At 37.6% G+C, this 16,179-nt stretch overlaps 2 protein-coding genes and 3 non-coding genes across 6 annotated transcripts; all 5 read right to left on the minus strand.

Moving 5' to 3' along the window:
- Positions 1 to 1,786: 1,786 nt before the first annotated feature.
- On the minus strand, positions 1,787 to 5,583 carry LOC147860723 (uncharacterized). Its single transcript, XM_087323234.1, has 3 exons — positions 5,303 to 5,583; positions 4,257 to 4,430; positions 1,787 to 3,085 (listed from the first exon to the last, which is right to left on the minus strand). Exons 1-3 carry the CDS (start codon positions 5,501 to 5,503, stop codon positions 2,018 to 2,020), a joined length of 1,443 nt encoding a protein of 480 aa, XP_087179360.1. The 5' UTR covers positions 5,504 to 5,583; the 3' UTR covers positions 1,787 to 2,017.
- Positions 5,584 to 7,046: 1,463 nt separating this feature from the next.
- LOC147860724 (uncharacterized) lies at positions 7,047 to 11,421 on the minus strand. Of its 2 annotated transcripts, none has more exons than XM_087323233.1 (6): positions 11,151 to 11,421; positions 10,138 to 10,421; positions 8,905 to 10,014; positions 8,331 to 8,502; positions 7,901 to 8,244; positions 7,047 to 7,643 (listed from the first exon to the last, which is right to left on the minus strand). In XM_087323233.1, exons 1-6 carry the CDS (start codon positions 11,404 to 11,406, stop codon positions 7,365 to 7,367), a joined length of 2,445 nt encoding a protein of 814 aa, XP_087179359.1. In that variant the 5' UTR covers positions 11,407 to 11,421; the 3' UTR covers positions 7,047 to 7,364. The 2 variants fall into 2 exon arrangements, with proteins under 2 accessions (XP_087179359.1, XP_087179358.1); XM_087323232.1 differs by having other exon boundaries at positions 10,123 to 10,421.
- Positions 11,422 to 14,946: 3,525 nt separating this feature from the next.
- Positions 14,947 to 15,018, minus strand: TRNAW-CCA (transfer RNA tryptophan (anticodon CCA)). The gene has a single exon. It is a non-coding gene; the product is annotated as a tRNA-Trp (tRNA).
- Positions 15,019 to 15,122: 104 nt separating this feature from the next.
- On the minus strand, positions 15,123 to 15,194 carry TRNAW-CCA (transfer RNA tryptophan (anticodon CCA)). Its single transcript has one exon. It is a non-coding gene; the product is annotated as a tRNA-Trp (tRNA).
- Positions 15,195 to 15,295: 101 nt separating this feature from the next.
- On the minus strand, positions 15,296 to 15,367 carry TRNAW-CCA (transfer RNA tryptophan (anticodon CCA)). The gene has a single exon. It is a non-coding gene; the product is annotated as a tRNA-Trp (tRNA).
- Positions 15,368 to 16,179: the final 812 nt, after the last annotated feature.

Below are 16,179 nucleotides of genomic sequence, written 5' to 3' on the forward strand. Positions count from 1 at the left end.
GATGATAACATGCTATGGCTATTATTTACAGGCACAGAAGGCAGAGCAAGAAGCAGCTGAGCTCAAAGGATCCATGAGGAAACGTATGGAGTTCCTTGATTTGGACTGACTTTTATGATTATCTGATGGGCAAGAGTTTCTTGCATGTGATATAACAGAGTGATAGCATCACGTCATTTGTCAGTGGGGATCATTTTAAAGCCTTCTGGCAAACGTGGCTTTAGTGCATATGGTTCATGATGCAATGGTGGACAGTGCTTGTTTCCACTCACTTGTTTGGAGTTCTTTACAATGATGATAGCAGGGTAATCTCTGTCAATCTCATGTGATAGTAGCAAATCCCACTTTTTTTGCGGATAAAGCTTTCAACAATCTGAGGTATTTAGGTGCCCTTTAGATGAATTCCTTCATTCAACGTAAAATCATCTCTCTATTTGACAGTTCACAACATCATTGAAATACATTGTATTATTCTTTCTATTTTTAGCATTCTGGAATTCTTCGTATATTAATAAGAGGGCCATAATAAGCCATCTTATGCTTTCTGACTTTGAACCCTTTTATAATTAATAGATCCATAATTTTCCAGTACATAATATAAAGAAGTTTGTAATTCCTGTAAGGACTTCAATTGTTATTTGTATTTGCTCTAGGTTTTATGATAAATGTTGTATATATTGAGTATTTGGTGTCTTAATGCTGTGAACAACTGATGATCACTTTTGTTGAACATGAGAAAAACATTATAGGAGTCAGGACAGGTAGTCACACAGAAATTGCAGCACCAATTTCATATTTTGCATCAGAAAAAAATTAAAATCTAGTGCCATGGCTAACTAAACAACAGACAAATATAGTGATAACCATAACTCCATTTTTTTTTATCACTTCAGTGGATCAAATAGGAATGCAACGATATTATATAAGTAACCTCAATAATATGACGCTATGGTGATATAGATTTGGATGTTGCAACTCTTGATCTAAGCTTCAAGAATATAATGTTCATATTTTATGTTGATTTTTGCAAATTATACGCACCATAGTTGCCAAGAAGACCTGAATCTTATTTAGCATTGTTTTACTATGAATTATTTAGCATTATTTTATCAGGAATTATTTAGCATTGTTTTATGTATTATGATTTATAAGAGGTTTTATGAGTAGATACATGCATACTGTGTTGATTACAGTAACAATATACACAAGTGTATAAAGCTTTCAACAAGGTACAACAATGGACACCATTAAACTTTTTTGTTTTCATTATCTTTTGTTTCAGTTTGAATGCTGCCTTCCTACCGTTTGGACAATATAACTTTGTGCAGCAATCTCTACTAATTTTAGAATGATTACAAGGTCACATGAAATATTTGCTTTCCATACAAGATGCCCAAACAAACCCAATACACAAAAAAGAGATCTTACCGATAACATAAGTAATTCTTGGCTTATAACTCTTTGAAACAAAACAAATACACTAATTTCCACACCTTAATATACAAGAACACAGTTCCTCTAGCTCAGGGTTTACCATATACCATGTTTTTCATATCCTTTATTTCAGTTTTAAAGCTGCCTCAAAACTATTTGGACAATGTAACTAAAGCTTGTGCAGCATTCTCTAATTTTAGAATGATTACAAGGTCTCATAAATATTTCCCTTCCATAAAAGATGCACATACATACCCATTGCACAATGGTGAGATCCTACTGATCAAATAAATAATTCTTGGCATGTGACTTTTTAAATCATAAGAAATATGCTATTTCCCACACCTTAATATACAAGAACATAGTTCCTCTAGCTCAGCATTTATGAAGATTACAGTATAATTATTACTCAACAAAATTGAATCACAAACTAGCCTACCCAGATTGAAGGCATGAATTACAAAATCCCAATACGCACTGACCAACATAACAAATAGATTCTAACGCATTTCTTTGGAGGTCAGCGGTAAATGCCCAATTGTCAATGTTCTATGGCTATGAAACCGAGATAATTATGGGAAAATCAAATACTCCTGAAGACTTCCTTGGCAGCAGTGAGGGTAAGATTAATGTCATCCTCGGTATGTGCAAGACTAGTGAAACCAGCCTCATATTGAGAAGGTGCTAAATACACTCCTCTCTCGAGCATTCCTCTATGAAACCTCGCAAACTTCTCTGTATCACTTTTCTTCGCATCCGCGAAGTTATACACAGGTCCTGAGGTGAAAAAGAAGCCAAACATTCCCCTAATGTGACCTCCACAAATCTCATGTCCAGCATCACGTCCCGCTTCAACAAGTCCCGTAGCAAGCTTTCCAGTGATATCATCAAGGTACTCATATGTACCTTTCTTTTGAAGACGCTTTAGTGTCATTATTCCAGCAGTCATAGCTAAAGGGTTTCCACTCAAAGTGCCAGCTTGATACATAGGTCCTGCTGGAGCAACCAGTTGCATTATATCCTTTCTTCCACCATAAGCACCAACTGGCAATCCTCCGCCGATGATCTTTCCAAGTGTTGTAAGATCAGGAGCAATGCCGAAATACTCTTGTGCCCCACCATAAGAGAGCCTAAACCCTGTCATCACTTCATCAAACACCAAAAGAGCTCCATTTTCCTTCGTAAGCTCACGAAGTCCTTCCAGAAACTCCTTCTTGGGGACAATAAAGCCTGAGTTCCCCACCACAGGTTCCAGCACAACCGCAGCAATCTCACCTTTATTCTTAGCAAAAATTTCTTTAACTTCATCTAAGTCATTATACGAGGCAGTTAATGTGGCAGCAGTGGCCCCTTTCGGGACACCAGGAGAGTCAGGAAGGCCAAGAGTAGCTACTCCACTCCCTGCCTTTACGAGGAAAGAATCAGCATGACCATGGTAGCAACCTTCAAATTTGATAATTTTCTCACGTCCAGTATAAGCTCGAGCTAATCTAAGCATACCCATGCATGCTTCTGTTCCAGAATTCACAAACCTCACCATCTCAATGCTTGGGACAGCATCAATCACCATCTCTGCAAGTTGGTTCTCTAACACACATGGTGCACCGAAACTCGTGCCTTTCTTCAAGGCTTCCACTAGTGCTGCATTCACCTATTCAAGGTTTTCATTAATGTAAATCTTTCTTTCTTCTATCAGTCAAGGTTTTTATTAATGTAAGGCATGAAATTCAAAGTGTTCAATGCCTAGAGTCCACAACTCTAGACACAAACTAACCTTATGCCCATATCCTAAATCCTAAACCAAAAACCCTAAAGTATAAACCCCCCACACAAATATATGCCTATTCAAATCTCTTTCTTTTCTTCAGTCAGTCAAGGTTTTATAAAGATAAAACCTTGGCACAAACTAATCTTACGCCCATATCCTAAATCCTAAACCAAAAACCCTAAACTATAAACCCTCCACAAAATATATGCCTATTCAAATCCCTTTCTTTTCTTCAGTTAAAGTTTTAAAAAGACAAAATTCATGTTTGAATGCCCAAATTCTCAAATCCTAAATCCCAGACAAAATATCTCAAAATCTAAGTAAAGAAACATATCATTATCTACATGACAAACCATAATGGCACTCGATGTACCCACACACAGTCTTTCTCCCAAAACCCTAAAATCGAAAGCCAATAATGTTAAAGCAGAAATCTAGAACCATAAAACTCTAAACGCTTTTGAAACCTTACACCCTAAACCATAGTTTCAAAATAAAACCAAACCTTAAACCTTAAATCATAAACTTTAAAGTCAAGTAATAGGAAACCCTAAGCTTTTTAAAGCCAAATACTATGAAAGTTCTGAGCTTTAATAAACCGAAATTCTAATGAAACGTAGCATAGCGCTCCATGTAACTCCATGACCTGTCCACCTAAACCCTAAACCCTCAACTCTAATCTCTAAATGCTCCTGAAACCTGCAACCTTTAACCATGTCTCTAAGTAAATAAAAAACTTTAGAAACTCAAAGCTACTATTTGAGGACAAATAATACGATCCTAACCCTTATATAAACGATAAGTGTATCTTACCGTCTGCATGAACAGTGATTGCAGATCCCCAAGCCACCACATACGTTATCTACTAAAAACCGAAGAAACTAAAACCCTACATATTAAAGCAGAAACCCTAAAACCGAAATACTAAACCTTAAACCCTTCATTCCTAAACTCTAGATACTAAATTTTAAAGCATTATATGACAGCATTAAACACGGAAACTTACATCCTAAGAATCTTAAAATCATAATGCTAATGAAAGGTAAAGAAGTACCTCATCGTCTGCATGGCCAATGATTGCGGGGCCCCATGTACCCACATAGTCTATATATTCATTCCCATCCACATCCCATGCCCGAGATCCTTTTACTCTATCAAAAACTATGGGCTGCCCTCCAACTGATTTGAATGCCCTCACAGGTGAATTTACACCACCAGGCATTAGTTCCTGTATAAACCAATCATTAAAGCAATGAATAAATCTGGACCCGACATACAGATCATTTTTCGTACATATTGTGAAGCTCAAAGCAATAATAAAGAACTTCTCTCCATAGATAAGAAGGAGAACCCATTAGTTCATTCTCATGGATCCCTTCTTCTACATTATGGATATAAAAGGAAAGAGTTAAAACACTCTTCTTCTCCATAGATAAGATGAAGTAACTATTATTTGACACTCACAGAGCCAAAAACCCTTCTGTGCTGTGGAATCAAAGGAAGAGTAAAACAGTTATCTCCACAGCATGGAAGAATTCATAAGATACATCCTTTTTGACATTATGAGATTGAAGGAAAAGTGTAATAACTTCTCGTAGATCCCTTCTTCCCAATTAAAGAATAATAACTTTCTCTGCAGATAATCCATCATCATTTTGTCCGAAACAAATGAATAGAAAGAAAAGAAGTAAAAAAACAAAACACGAGTGGATAATTTGTTTACATGAGATCCCATATCGTACATTATGAAGAACTATCAATCAATTTGCAGATAATTTACTCCAAATACTAAGAAAAACAATGAGCGAAATGAAAAATCAAACTATTGAAACATGCTGTGTGAAAAGGAAGATAATTTAGGACTTCAGAAACCATTCCGAAAAACCCTCAATCAATTATCAAGTCAATTTGCAGATAATTTACTCCAACTAATAAGAAAAACAATGAACGAAATGAAAAAATCAAGCAACAGAAACATACTGTGAGAAAAGGAAGAAAATTTGGGGCAAAGTAATGGTAGATAGTTACATTGATTTCCCCACATACAAGAAGGGGGGAAATCAGTCATTTGGGAGAAAGGACGGAACACAATGAACTTACCTTGGCAGCAGTGAAGACCTCTTCAGACTTCTTGGTGACAAATTTCTTCTCAACAGACACAGCCATGCGGGTCTCGAGAGCAGGGCACTGAAGGAAACCCCTAGAAACAGAGGACGAAGGAGAAGGCTGAAGGAGTTCAGTTCGGCGAGGGCAGAGCCATTCTGAAGCTAGAGCAGAGGTGGAAGCGAAATGGGTCGCCATGGAAACTGCAGAAAGATGGTCCAAAGCACACGGTAAAGCACTCAGAAGGATGACTGTTTCACAGGGCTAAGGGAGGAGAAGAAAGAAAGAAGAACCATATCTGCAGTTTTATCCATTCACAAGTCCAATGGAAAAACTAGATGATAGATATAGTCTATACTTATAGATAGAGATAGATGGATTTGTGTTATCTGTATTTGTTCTGCTTTCACACCTTACTTCATCGTTCTCACCCGATTTACGCCTACCCGTCTCGGCTGCCCATTTGACCCCCCTCTCTCTACCCGCCTGGCTTAATGGGCAGTCCTATCGTCATCCATTAGGAAATCGATAGAATAATGGCAGGTTATTCCGGTAGACTGTAAGCCGTGATGAATTGAATGGTTTTGTTCCACCATGCATGAAAGAGGGTTGTTCTTACTTAATGTTCATCAATTCAGGCACAAGCATATTCATCCAAGCAAAACTACGCTACCCGCCTTGCCGAGACCAATACATTCACTTTTCGTCGGGACATTCGTTTTAGGTACGACATGATTAGATATATAATAGGCTAAGTTTTCACATGTGGTGTTTAACAATACACTACATAACCTGCCCGAATATCGGAGCCCACGCAAAATGAAGTCAATGCTTGACTTGATAACCGAGTGCTGACAACACAAGTACTCGATGTGTCTTGATAACCGAGAGCTAACAACATAGGGACTCGACGGGAGCTCCTTCATGCTTGTCCTAGCCATAACGAACGAAATCATTTAGTTGGTTTTTTCATAAACCTCCCTGGATGGTTACCTTGAACCTCAAAACTCCTTGGCATGAGGCACCCACCATTCTCACTAGTGTAGAAAGAGGGAGCGGAGCTCCTTCATAATTGTCCTAGCCATAACGAACAAAATCATTTGGTTTCCGTGAACCTCAAAACTCCTTGGCACAATGCACCCACCATTCTCACTAGTGTAGAAAGAGGGAGGAGCTCCTTCATGATTGTCTTAGCCATAACAAACAAAATCATGTGATTGTTTTTTTCATAAACCTCCCTACATGGTTTCCCCTTGAACCTCAAGAATATATGTTTTGCTAATTGTGATATGAAATTGGGACAAAGGTCCCACCCATGCTAGGCTAGAATAACACACCTCGAATCAAGACAATAAGAATCATGTGACTAGAATCAGTATATGACTATTGGTTGCAGACATCAAGTCTGGGTCATATCACATGGATGATGATCATTAATTCATGTATGCCATGATTCCAAGGGCATTAGCACAAAATTAACATTAATCACTCTAGTTAAGAACATTATTAGTGATGTGAGACACTATTTCTTTGTCTTTGCCGCTACTGGCGTCTCTATCCTCTCTAGTTAGTTACTTATCTGGTGGAATACTTATTGGGTGTGTATAATATCCTCTCTAACACATTTTAACTAAATTTTCTTTATTGCCCAGTAAACTGTTTTGTTTTTAGTGTCTCTTTTCATTCACCTAAGTCCAACAAACCACAAGTTCAAATCCAGAAATGAGTACCAATTTGAAAAGAAGAACAAAGCTGGCAAATGTCTGAACCTTTAATTTAATAGCATTCATCAAAACTTTGAAGATGAACAAGAAGAGTGTCCAGGGGCATCATTACAGATGTATATAGCAGACTCATTTTTTAGATTCAATACTGAAATGAATCAAGCATTTCTTTCCACTTCTTCGCTTAAACCCTAGAAGCTTGCAAGCCTCCATTGCTGAGCAAGAAGCTCATGTGCCATGCAAAGCTGTAACCGATAGCATATCACGAAACAAAATTGAGTTCACCGAGATTTCGTGAGTTGCAACTTGAATATCCATTGATTTTAGTGTAGTTTTTAGCAGAGTAATGCTTTCAATCCTCGTGCTTGCAAATAGTGTTTCTTCAGCCCTTTTGTGATTTGATGCTTCTTCATGATAGACAATTCCCTTGCATTGGACATGGTAACATCAAACTTTTTGTCGAGTTCACAAGATGTTCTCATGGGAGAAGAACATGACATAGCTCGAGGTAATCTATGCGAATGATGCGCAATGCTTCCAGTCCAAAGAAAACGCTCAGAATAAGGACTCATCAAGCTCTCACAAAATGTTGTTGCTGATTCACATACTAAACCCTACACAGAACAAATAGAGTGAATGAAATCAGAATATTGAATTTGGAAAACAAGATATTATGTGAGTATATGTAAAAAGTATTCTGCCCTATGTATAGTTCGCCCATTTCCATCAAATTTAGGCTTGTTCCAATCCAGAATCAAAAGATTGTGGGTATTGGAACTGTGGCATGGAGTGTCAGAAATCAGAATGTGCCACAAAAAATAATGGCTGTATGCCATATATGCATAAATTGATCTGCCATACACATACATACCTCTGCCATAGCTTTGATCCTGAGAGCAGTGTCATTGGTCAGCAAAGCAACTTGTCCATTCATGATTGCGGTGGTAAATACAAGAGCACAGTTAAGCACATGATCTCCAGTTGTTGGAGACACCACAATATCGTTGAAACAACTTCTATAAGTCGGTGAAGATAAATGAACATGTTGGGCTGATGCAGGGGGTGTTGTGAGTCTGAGTGGGAGATTCTCCGCTGCATTTTGTACATGGATCCACGATGGAAACTTCACCATGCATGATTCGATCCATCTGAGCACGATATGTGGAGACACGGAAGCTCTATCTTTCCTTTCGGAAAGCTCCAGCTCTCTAATCACTGATAAAGAAGGGAGCAATGTCATAATAAAATATCATCATAAACATATATATGTTCAAGGAACAATCAATAAAACAAGGTCTTACCTATTCGAGGTATGATCAATCGGACCTCTTTGATATCCTCGAGAAGCTTCAGACATTCGAATGAAGCAGGATCAGTCAAACAAGTAGAATCGGCAACGATGTGCCACTCATGATGTGACTCTGTTTTTGCCAGTCCTTTCAGTTTCTGAAGTATGTAATCCAGATTTTGGACCTAACAAGTATTGAAGATAAAACATTAAGAGAGCTAAGACAAAAGTAAGCATTTCCATATGAACATGAAATCAACGAGAAATCCGTATATATGTAAAAATCAATGACAATGATTAAGATGATTTTTAAACCACAGCTGATGACCTGAAGATAAAACATTAAGAGAGCTAAGAGAAAACTAAGCATTTCCATATGAACATGAAATCAACGAGAAATCCTTATATATATATATAAATCAATGACAAAGATTAGGATGATTTTCTAACCATAGCTGATGACCTGAAGATAAAACATTAAGAGAGCTAAGAGAAAAGTAAGCATTTCCATATGAATATGAAATCAACGAGAAATCCTTATATATATAAAAATCTATGACAAAGATTAATTAGGATGATTTTCTAACCACAGCTGATGACCTTCGAGGATGCACTATCGGCTTCATTGCTTCTTCCTCAGAGCTTGTGTAGCATGCAGAAGGAGAAGATGAAGTTAAGCAGAGAGGTTGGAAAGGGATCCTTTGACAGCCTTGTGATGAACTTCTTTTGAGTAGTGCTCCTGGAGACACTTGTTTTGCACCCTGAGAAAGAATGGGATCTTGATTCTCCTTATCAGATGGATATATTTCTTCCTCTCCTTCCAAGATGAAATCTTGCAGAGAATTGGATGAACATAATTGGGTGACTTTATCTTTCTGTCCAAGTATAATTTGAGGTTTAGGAAGAGTTTCTGCATCAGGTTTAATGGCTGGGCTTCGTTTTCCACCATCTTTCTCCACAAATATGCTTTGAATTTTCAGAACATTTTCTCCATTGGGTTTAGCGACTTTTCTGTGCTTTTCATTCTCGTTCTCAACTAGCAGAATTTGAGCTTTAGGAGCCTTTTCTGCACTGGATTTGATGGATTGATTCTCTTTTTCACTGCCTTTCTTGCTAGATGTAGTTGGAGCTTTATTACCATTCTCTGTATTAGCTTTAATGGCGATATTTTCCTTTTCACTACTTCCTCCTTTTTCATTGATATGTACTCCTTTCGTCTTACTCGATACGCTCTGCTTGGAGAAAGCCATATCTGATGGGATCACTTTCGCAGAAGCTTGATTGTTTATTCGCTCTGTCAGAACACTCTGTGACGAGCAAATGATGGGAGAAGGAGCAGAATTACATCTACGAATCAACGGGTTTGAGTCTGAGGCTACGTTTTCATCTGCCATATCTCGCTGCTGCTGGAGGCTTCCTTCTACCTTCCTCTCAGAGGTCACATTTCTCTTGTTAATATTAGGCTGAAGAGGTGCGAATGGTGTGCGTCGTGAAGGAGCAAGGGGAGGCAATTTCTGAGGATTCTTGTTCTGAGGAAGAAGAGATTGTTTCCGAGGATTAGATGTGATTTCGTTGATCTGTTGCTCAGGAGCCTCCAGATATGTCGATTCTTGTGAGGCTTTATCGCCAATCCTTGCTTCTTCTCGTTTGAATGATGGAGCTTCAATGATCTGATCCATTACCTGAACAGAAGGTTCCTGCAAACGTAGAGAGAGTTAGAAAGAGCGAAAGTTCTGCAGAAAATGAGAAGCAGAACGATTAAGATCAAGCATCGGAGAAAAATTAAAAAGAAATGCAGGGCTTACATAGGGTTGAGTCACATCGTTTTCTTTGTTGCAGGAATCGTTGAGAATGTCCTTGGTCCAGTTCTCAGAGATTTGGGGGGATTCGATCTCTGCCAGGATTGAAAGCTTCTCGGAATGGGAGGAATGAATCATCTGCGAAGGATCGTTCGTCTCAGAGATCTGAGGCATCCTTTCGTTTGGGAGCTGCCATTGAACCTTGTAGACACGAGAAGAAGCACCTAATCTGATGCCATCTCCTTCTTTGGCGGTGACTGGCATGAGAGGGGCCAGAGGCACTCCATTGATCCAAGTTCCATGGACTGCAGTCACAAGATCCGTGATTTGGTTACAGGAAAATCACAAACATATAAGCAATCATGAATGGTGCTCTCTCTCTCTCTCTCTCTCTCTTTCCCTCTTCATTCTGATTCTCTCTCAGACAAATCGCCATAGCTATGTTCTGTTGGCATGAATCCTCCCTCTGATTATGATGAACGCAATAATCCTAGTATCAGAAGCCATAGCTATGTTCTGTTGGCATGAATCCTCCCTCTGATTACGATGGACGCAATAATCCTAGTATCAGAAAATGTCGCAGAATTGCACTCAGGAAACAAGAAATTATATATAAAGCTTCTGAGATCATTCACAGTTTGTGATGCTCAATAGGAAATGAATATGTTTCCGGTGATTAAAATCGAAATCTCTGAACGGAAAAACGGCCATTTTAATGTTTCCCCAATTCTGTTGCCATCGTAAAACCTAAGGGTTCGATGGCGTGCAGGAAATGCCGAGATTGTTTGAGCGGAAGGAACCTAATTACGCGAGGGAATTAAGAAAATGAATACTTTTACAGGGCAGAAAGTCTCAAACAGGGAAATCGATAGTTTTTTTTCCCAGCTAGATTTTCGATGGCTACAAGGAAACCGCACAGTTAAAAAAATCTGAAACCCTAATTAAAACCTAAACTTTCCATGGATGGCCTCAATCATTTAGTTTTGGAAATGGCAAAAAAAAAACAGCAAGAGATCAGAAAACAAAAGAAAGACCTGAGTTTAGGTCCGTAAGAAGGATCTGTCGAGTAGCATGGATTATACGGATCTGGAGATGATGGCGACTGATGCTAGGGTGAGCCACGAGAATATCGCAGTGGATATGGCGTCCGAGCATGAAGCTCTCACGGCCATCCAATCGGAAAGAGTCGATCAGGTCCCCATCTTTGAAGACGTTGATAAAAGGCACAGCATGAGGAGGAGGAGGAGGAGGAGGAGGAGGATGCAGGAGCTCCGCCATGGCCATGGCCATGAAATGCAGCTTAGGGTGAGCGAAACAGAAGATCGAGGAGAATGAGGGGCTTTGCAATGACTGCGATCTGTCTGGGCGGGGGAGCTAGGTTTTGCGGGGAATGGAAGGTGAAGAATGATTAGGGTTTGGAAGAGGATGGAGAGGAAGGGGATTATTAGGGTTTTTCCGAGAACTAGGGCTGCAGAAGAGGGGAGGAGGAGGAGGATTAGGGTTTGTGTGTGTGTGTGTGTGTGCAGAGGATGAAGGAGAGGATTAGGGTTTGCAGAGAGAGGAAGAGGAGGGGGTGTATATTAGGGTTTGCAGAGAATTAGGGTTTTCAAAAGAATGACCGTTGGGCCACCACCATTCATTCTTCTTTCTTCTTTCTGTTTCTTCTTCATCATGAGCCTCTCCGAAAACGCACCGAATTTTATTAATTAATTTAAATTTTGATTATTTAATTTAAATTTGAATTATTTAGTTTTAAGTTTAATTTTTAATTTTTTAAGTTTTTAATTTTTTATGTTTAATTTTTTATTTTTTAAGTTTTTTATTTTTTATTTTTTATTTTTTATTTTTTATTTTTTATTTTTAATTCTTAATTCTTAATTTTTTAAGTTTTTAATTTCTTATTTTTAATTTCTTATTTTTTATTTTTTATTTTTTAAGTTTTTAATTTCTTAATTTTAATTTAAGTATTTGGTTTTGTAATTTTAAGTATTTAGGTTTTAACTTTAATTTTAATTTTAAGTATTTAGGTTTTAACTTTAATTTTAATTTTAAGTATTTAGGTTTTAACTTTAATTTTAATTTTAAGTATTTAGGTTTTAACTTTAATTTTAATTTTAAGTATTTAGATTTTAACTTGAATTAATTAATTATACTTTTAATTAATCTAATTAATTTCAATTTCAATTATCAAATATTTGGTTTTAATTCCACTTCCGAATAATTAATTAATTATAGCTCTAATTACGTACTTTTGGTTCTAATTAATTCATTTCTGGTTATCTTTAATTTGTATATCTATTGTTCTGACAATTTACAAAACTAGCCCATTATTTATCAATAACTATTAACAGTTATGTGGGGCTCTTACTTAACCCAAAGTTCTCACATGGCTCAAGGAACTAAGCTCTTCCATCCAACTGGATTAAGAGAAGATTAATGAAGCAGGGTTAGGCTAGAATTGGTGGATTAAGAAGTGATTAATGGAGTGGAGAATGTCCGCATAAGAGCATGGAAAACGGTCATTAGGGGTCTGGACAATTGAGCATGTGAGCATTTGATTAGTGTCCGATGTTATAGAATGACTCGGGATCCTGTTTGGATTCTAAAGAAAAACATCAACATATTATATCAATTGTTTCTCGTTAATTACGTATCCATTTCTCGACATATATATGATCATCTCCTTAGCATTACTAGGGATTCTGCCTAGGCCATTATCTTTTGATGGTATCAGAAGAGTTTTTTTAAGTCACTATTGATAACGAAGTAGAGATAATTGTTAAACACTAATATTTTATCGTTAAGTTTAAGTAATGGTCCTAATTAAGCTAGAATGTTGAGAAGATTTATGTAAAGAACCAAGCTCTTGAGAAATTTCCACACGTCTAATACTTTTTACTCTTGGTAGCAAGCTACATGAATAAAGTGTGATAAAGATTGATTGAAGCCTTAGTTTAAAAGATGTATAAATGCTTATACGATTGGAATCCTACACAGAAATTGATTCTTGCTTTAAATAGTTGTTTTTTCAGTGGCAGATATTAGAATATATTTATTTTTAAAGACAATTAAATTGGGATTAAAGATCAATCCAAGTAAAAATGAAACTAAAAAAATTCAAATTTTGAATATAAAGTTACTAAATAAGCATATTCCTCGGCTTTTTAGTATGATTGATTGGCATAACGATATGATTATGCCTAATTTAAAAGATAATAATAATATAAACAAGAAAAGAAAAGGTTTTAAGTTATTAAACAGAGTTCAAAACATAAACTATAAAAAGGGGCACTTTTATTTTATTTTTATATTCATTATTATATAACATAACTGATTTTTTATTTTATTTTTCATGAATGGGCACTGGGCACTGCCATGTCTTTCAACCTATGTTTTTTTTTCCCAAAACTTTCAACCTATGTTTTATGTTTGTGCTTATATCTGTTAGTCTATCTATTCTCCATAAAATGTTTTGCATCTGATTTTATATTAATTGTGTGTTATTTGATTCTCCATGTAATCGAACAAAAATGGGGCAGATTACATTCACGAATTACTCTCATGTGTGGATCTTGGGATCTAACGAATCCCATTCATAACCAAAGTAGAATCGAACTTGATGGATTGAGTTCCAAGCCCTATACCGTATTTCTGAACGAACCGGTCGAGAGTATGAACTGAATATTGCAATTCGACGATGTGAGATAAATTGTTAAAGTGTGTTATTACTTAACTACTTTACATGAAGCAATTAAGCGTGTAAGTGTAGGGCCCGAGGTTTTTGCCTATATAAGAAGTCTAGCTACCTTCTTACAGAGCAAGCTTGACCTATGTCGAGTCTAATATCTATGTCAACATAGGCGTGGTTCTTATTGACTAAGCATGTGCGATAATCCTTGTGGAACCTAAGGTACGACATGTATCAACCAACGCTCAGTGGTATGGGACATTATGGAGATTTGGGCTTGTCTTACGCCATCATTAGGGGTTGGTCTAGCACACCTCTTTGCCTTCTTTGGTCTATTATTCCTTATATTATGCTCAACTATTAGTTAACCTCGAACACTAGCCATTATTTGTTAGGGCAGTCTATAAACATTTATTATTTAGTCCATCAATATTTGGTTAGTTGTTTTTGTAGCTTGCAAGTTGGGCATAGTATGAACTATCTTATCTTGGTTAGTTGTTTTTGTAGCTTGCAAGTTGGGCATAGTATGAACTATCTTATCGACATCCCCATCATATTTTTGGAGCTCATACGGAAATATTTATCATTCTACATTGATTTATTATGCATGTTGTCCCTAATACGTATGAATATGAAATGAACCCCACCCACATCATATGTTTGGAGCTCATGAGAAATATTTATCATTCTACATTGAATTATTATACATGTTGTCCTCAATACATTTGAAATGAACGCCATGTGAATCGAACACGCAACCCTTTGATATGGAGTCAAACGCACTACCATTGCACCATGGATCCTACATAGACGTCCCCATAGAAATTGCAGGACAAAACATGTGCATCAAAACGAGAACATGACCGAAATACATATGAAATGAACCCAATATTGTGCCAAGGGTCCTACGGGAAAGCCCTCCTCATGTTGGAATAACATACTGTCACCATAGAAATTAGGGGACAAAACATGTGCATCAAAACGGGAACATGACCGAAATATGTATGAAATGAACCCAATATTGTGCCAAGGATCCTACACGAAAGCCCTCTTTATGCCGGAATAACATGTTGTCATCTTAGAAAATGGGGGGACGAATCATGTGCATCAAAACGAGGCACGTGACCGTAATACGTATGAAATGAACCCGACGTGAATCGAACACGCAACCTTTTGATCTGGAGTCAAACGCGCTACCATTGCGCCACGGATCCTACACAAAAGCCCTTCTCATGCCGAAATGACACGTCATCAGCCTAAAAATTGGGGGACAAATCATGCGCATGAAATTCGGCACGTGACCGTAATACGTATGAAATGAACCCGACGTGAATCGAACACGCAACCTTTTGATCTGGAGTCAAACGCGCTACCATTGCGCCACAGATCCTACACAAAAACCCTTATGCTGAAATGACATGTCATCAACTTAAAAATTGGGGGACAAATCATGTGCAATAAATTCAGCACATGATTGTAATATGTATGAAATGAACCCGACGTGGATCGAACACACAACCTTTTGATCTGGAGTCAAACGCGCTACCATTGCACCACGGATCCTACACAATAGTCTTCCTCATGCTGCAATAACATATCCTCATCTTAATAATTGGGGGACAAAACATTTGAACTCGACGTGAATGAACAAGCAACCTTTTGATCTTGAATCAAACGCACTACCATTGCACCACTGATCCTACAAAAAACTTGACCTCATACTAGAATAACATACCATCACCTTAGAAATTGGGGCACGAAACATGTGCATCAAAACGGGGACATGACCGAAATACTTATGAACCCAACGCTAACATTGTGCCAAGGATCCTACACAAAATGGAGCACAAGACATGAATCGAACATGCACCCTTTTGATCTGGAGTACACAAAACCTCTCCTCATGCTTTATTAACCACATAGGCATCTTCAACCTAGGGGGGCGCAAGTTATACATAAAAAATGGGGACTTTTGATTTGGAGTCAAACATGCTACCATTGTGCCATAGATCCTACACAAATGTTCTCCTCATGCCCAATAATGACGTTGTTATGTTAGGACTAGGGGGACACAAGATGTGCATGAAAACGGGGCACATAACTCTAATATGTATGAAATGAACCCGAGGTGAATCGAACACACAACCTTTTGATCTGGAGTCAAAAGTGCTACTAGTGAGCGACGAATCCTACACGAAAGCTCGAGGACGTCATCTTAGAACTACGGGGATGTAAGAGGTGCATCAAAATGGGGTGAATCACCCTAATATGTATGAAATACGCCATGAATCCCACACAAAAACTCTTTTCATGCTTGACAAGGAGGTTTTTTTTTGTTTTTTGGTAGGATGCAAAGGATTTAGTAGTTTGTAGAA

This window comes from Azolla caroliniana, unplaced genomic scaffold (genome assembly GCF_043228905.1).
Source record: "Azolla caroliniana isolate FFs.n. ecotype wild unplaced genomic scaffold, voAzoCaro1.0.p SCAF_8, whole genome shotgun sequence".
Lineage (NCBI taxonomy): Eukaryota > Viridiplantae > Streptophyta > Polypodiopsida > Salviniales > Salviniaceae > Azolla > Azolla caroliniana.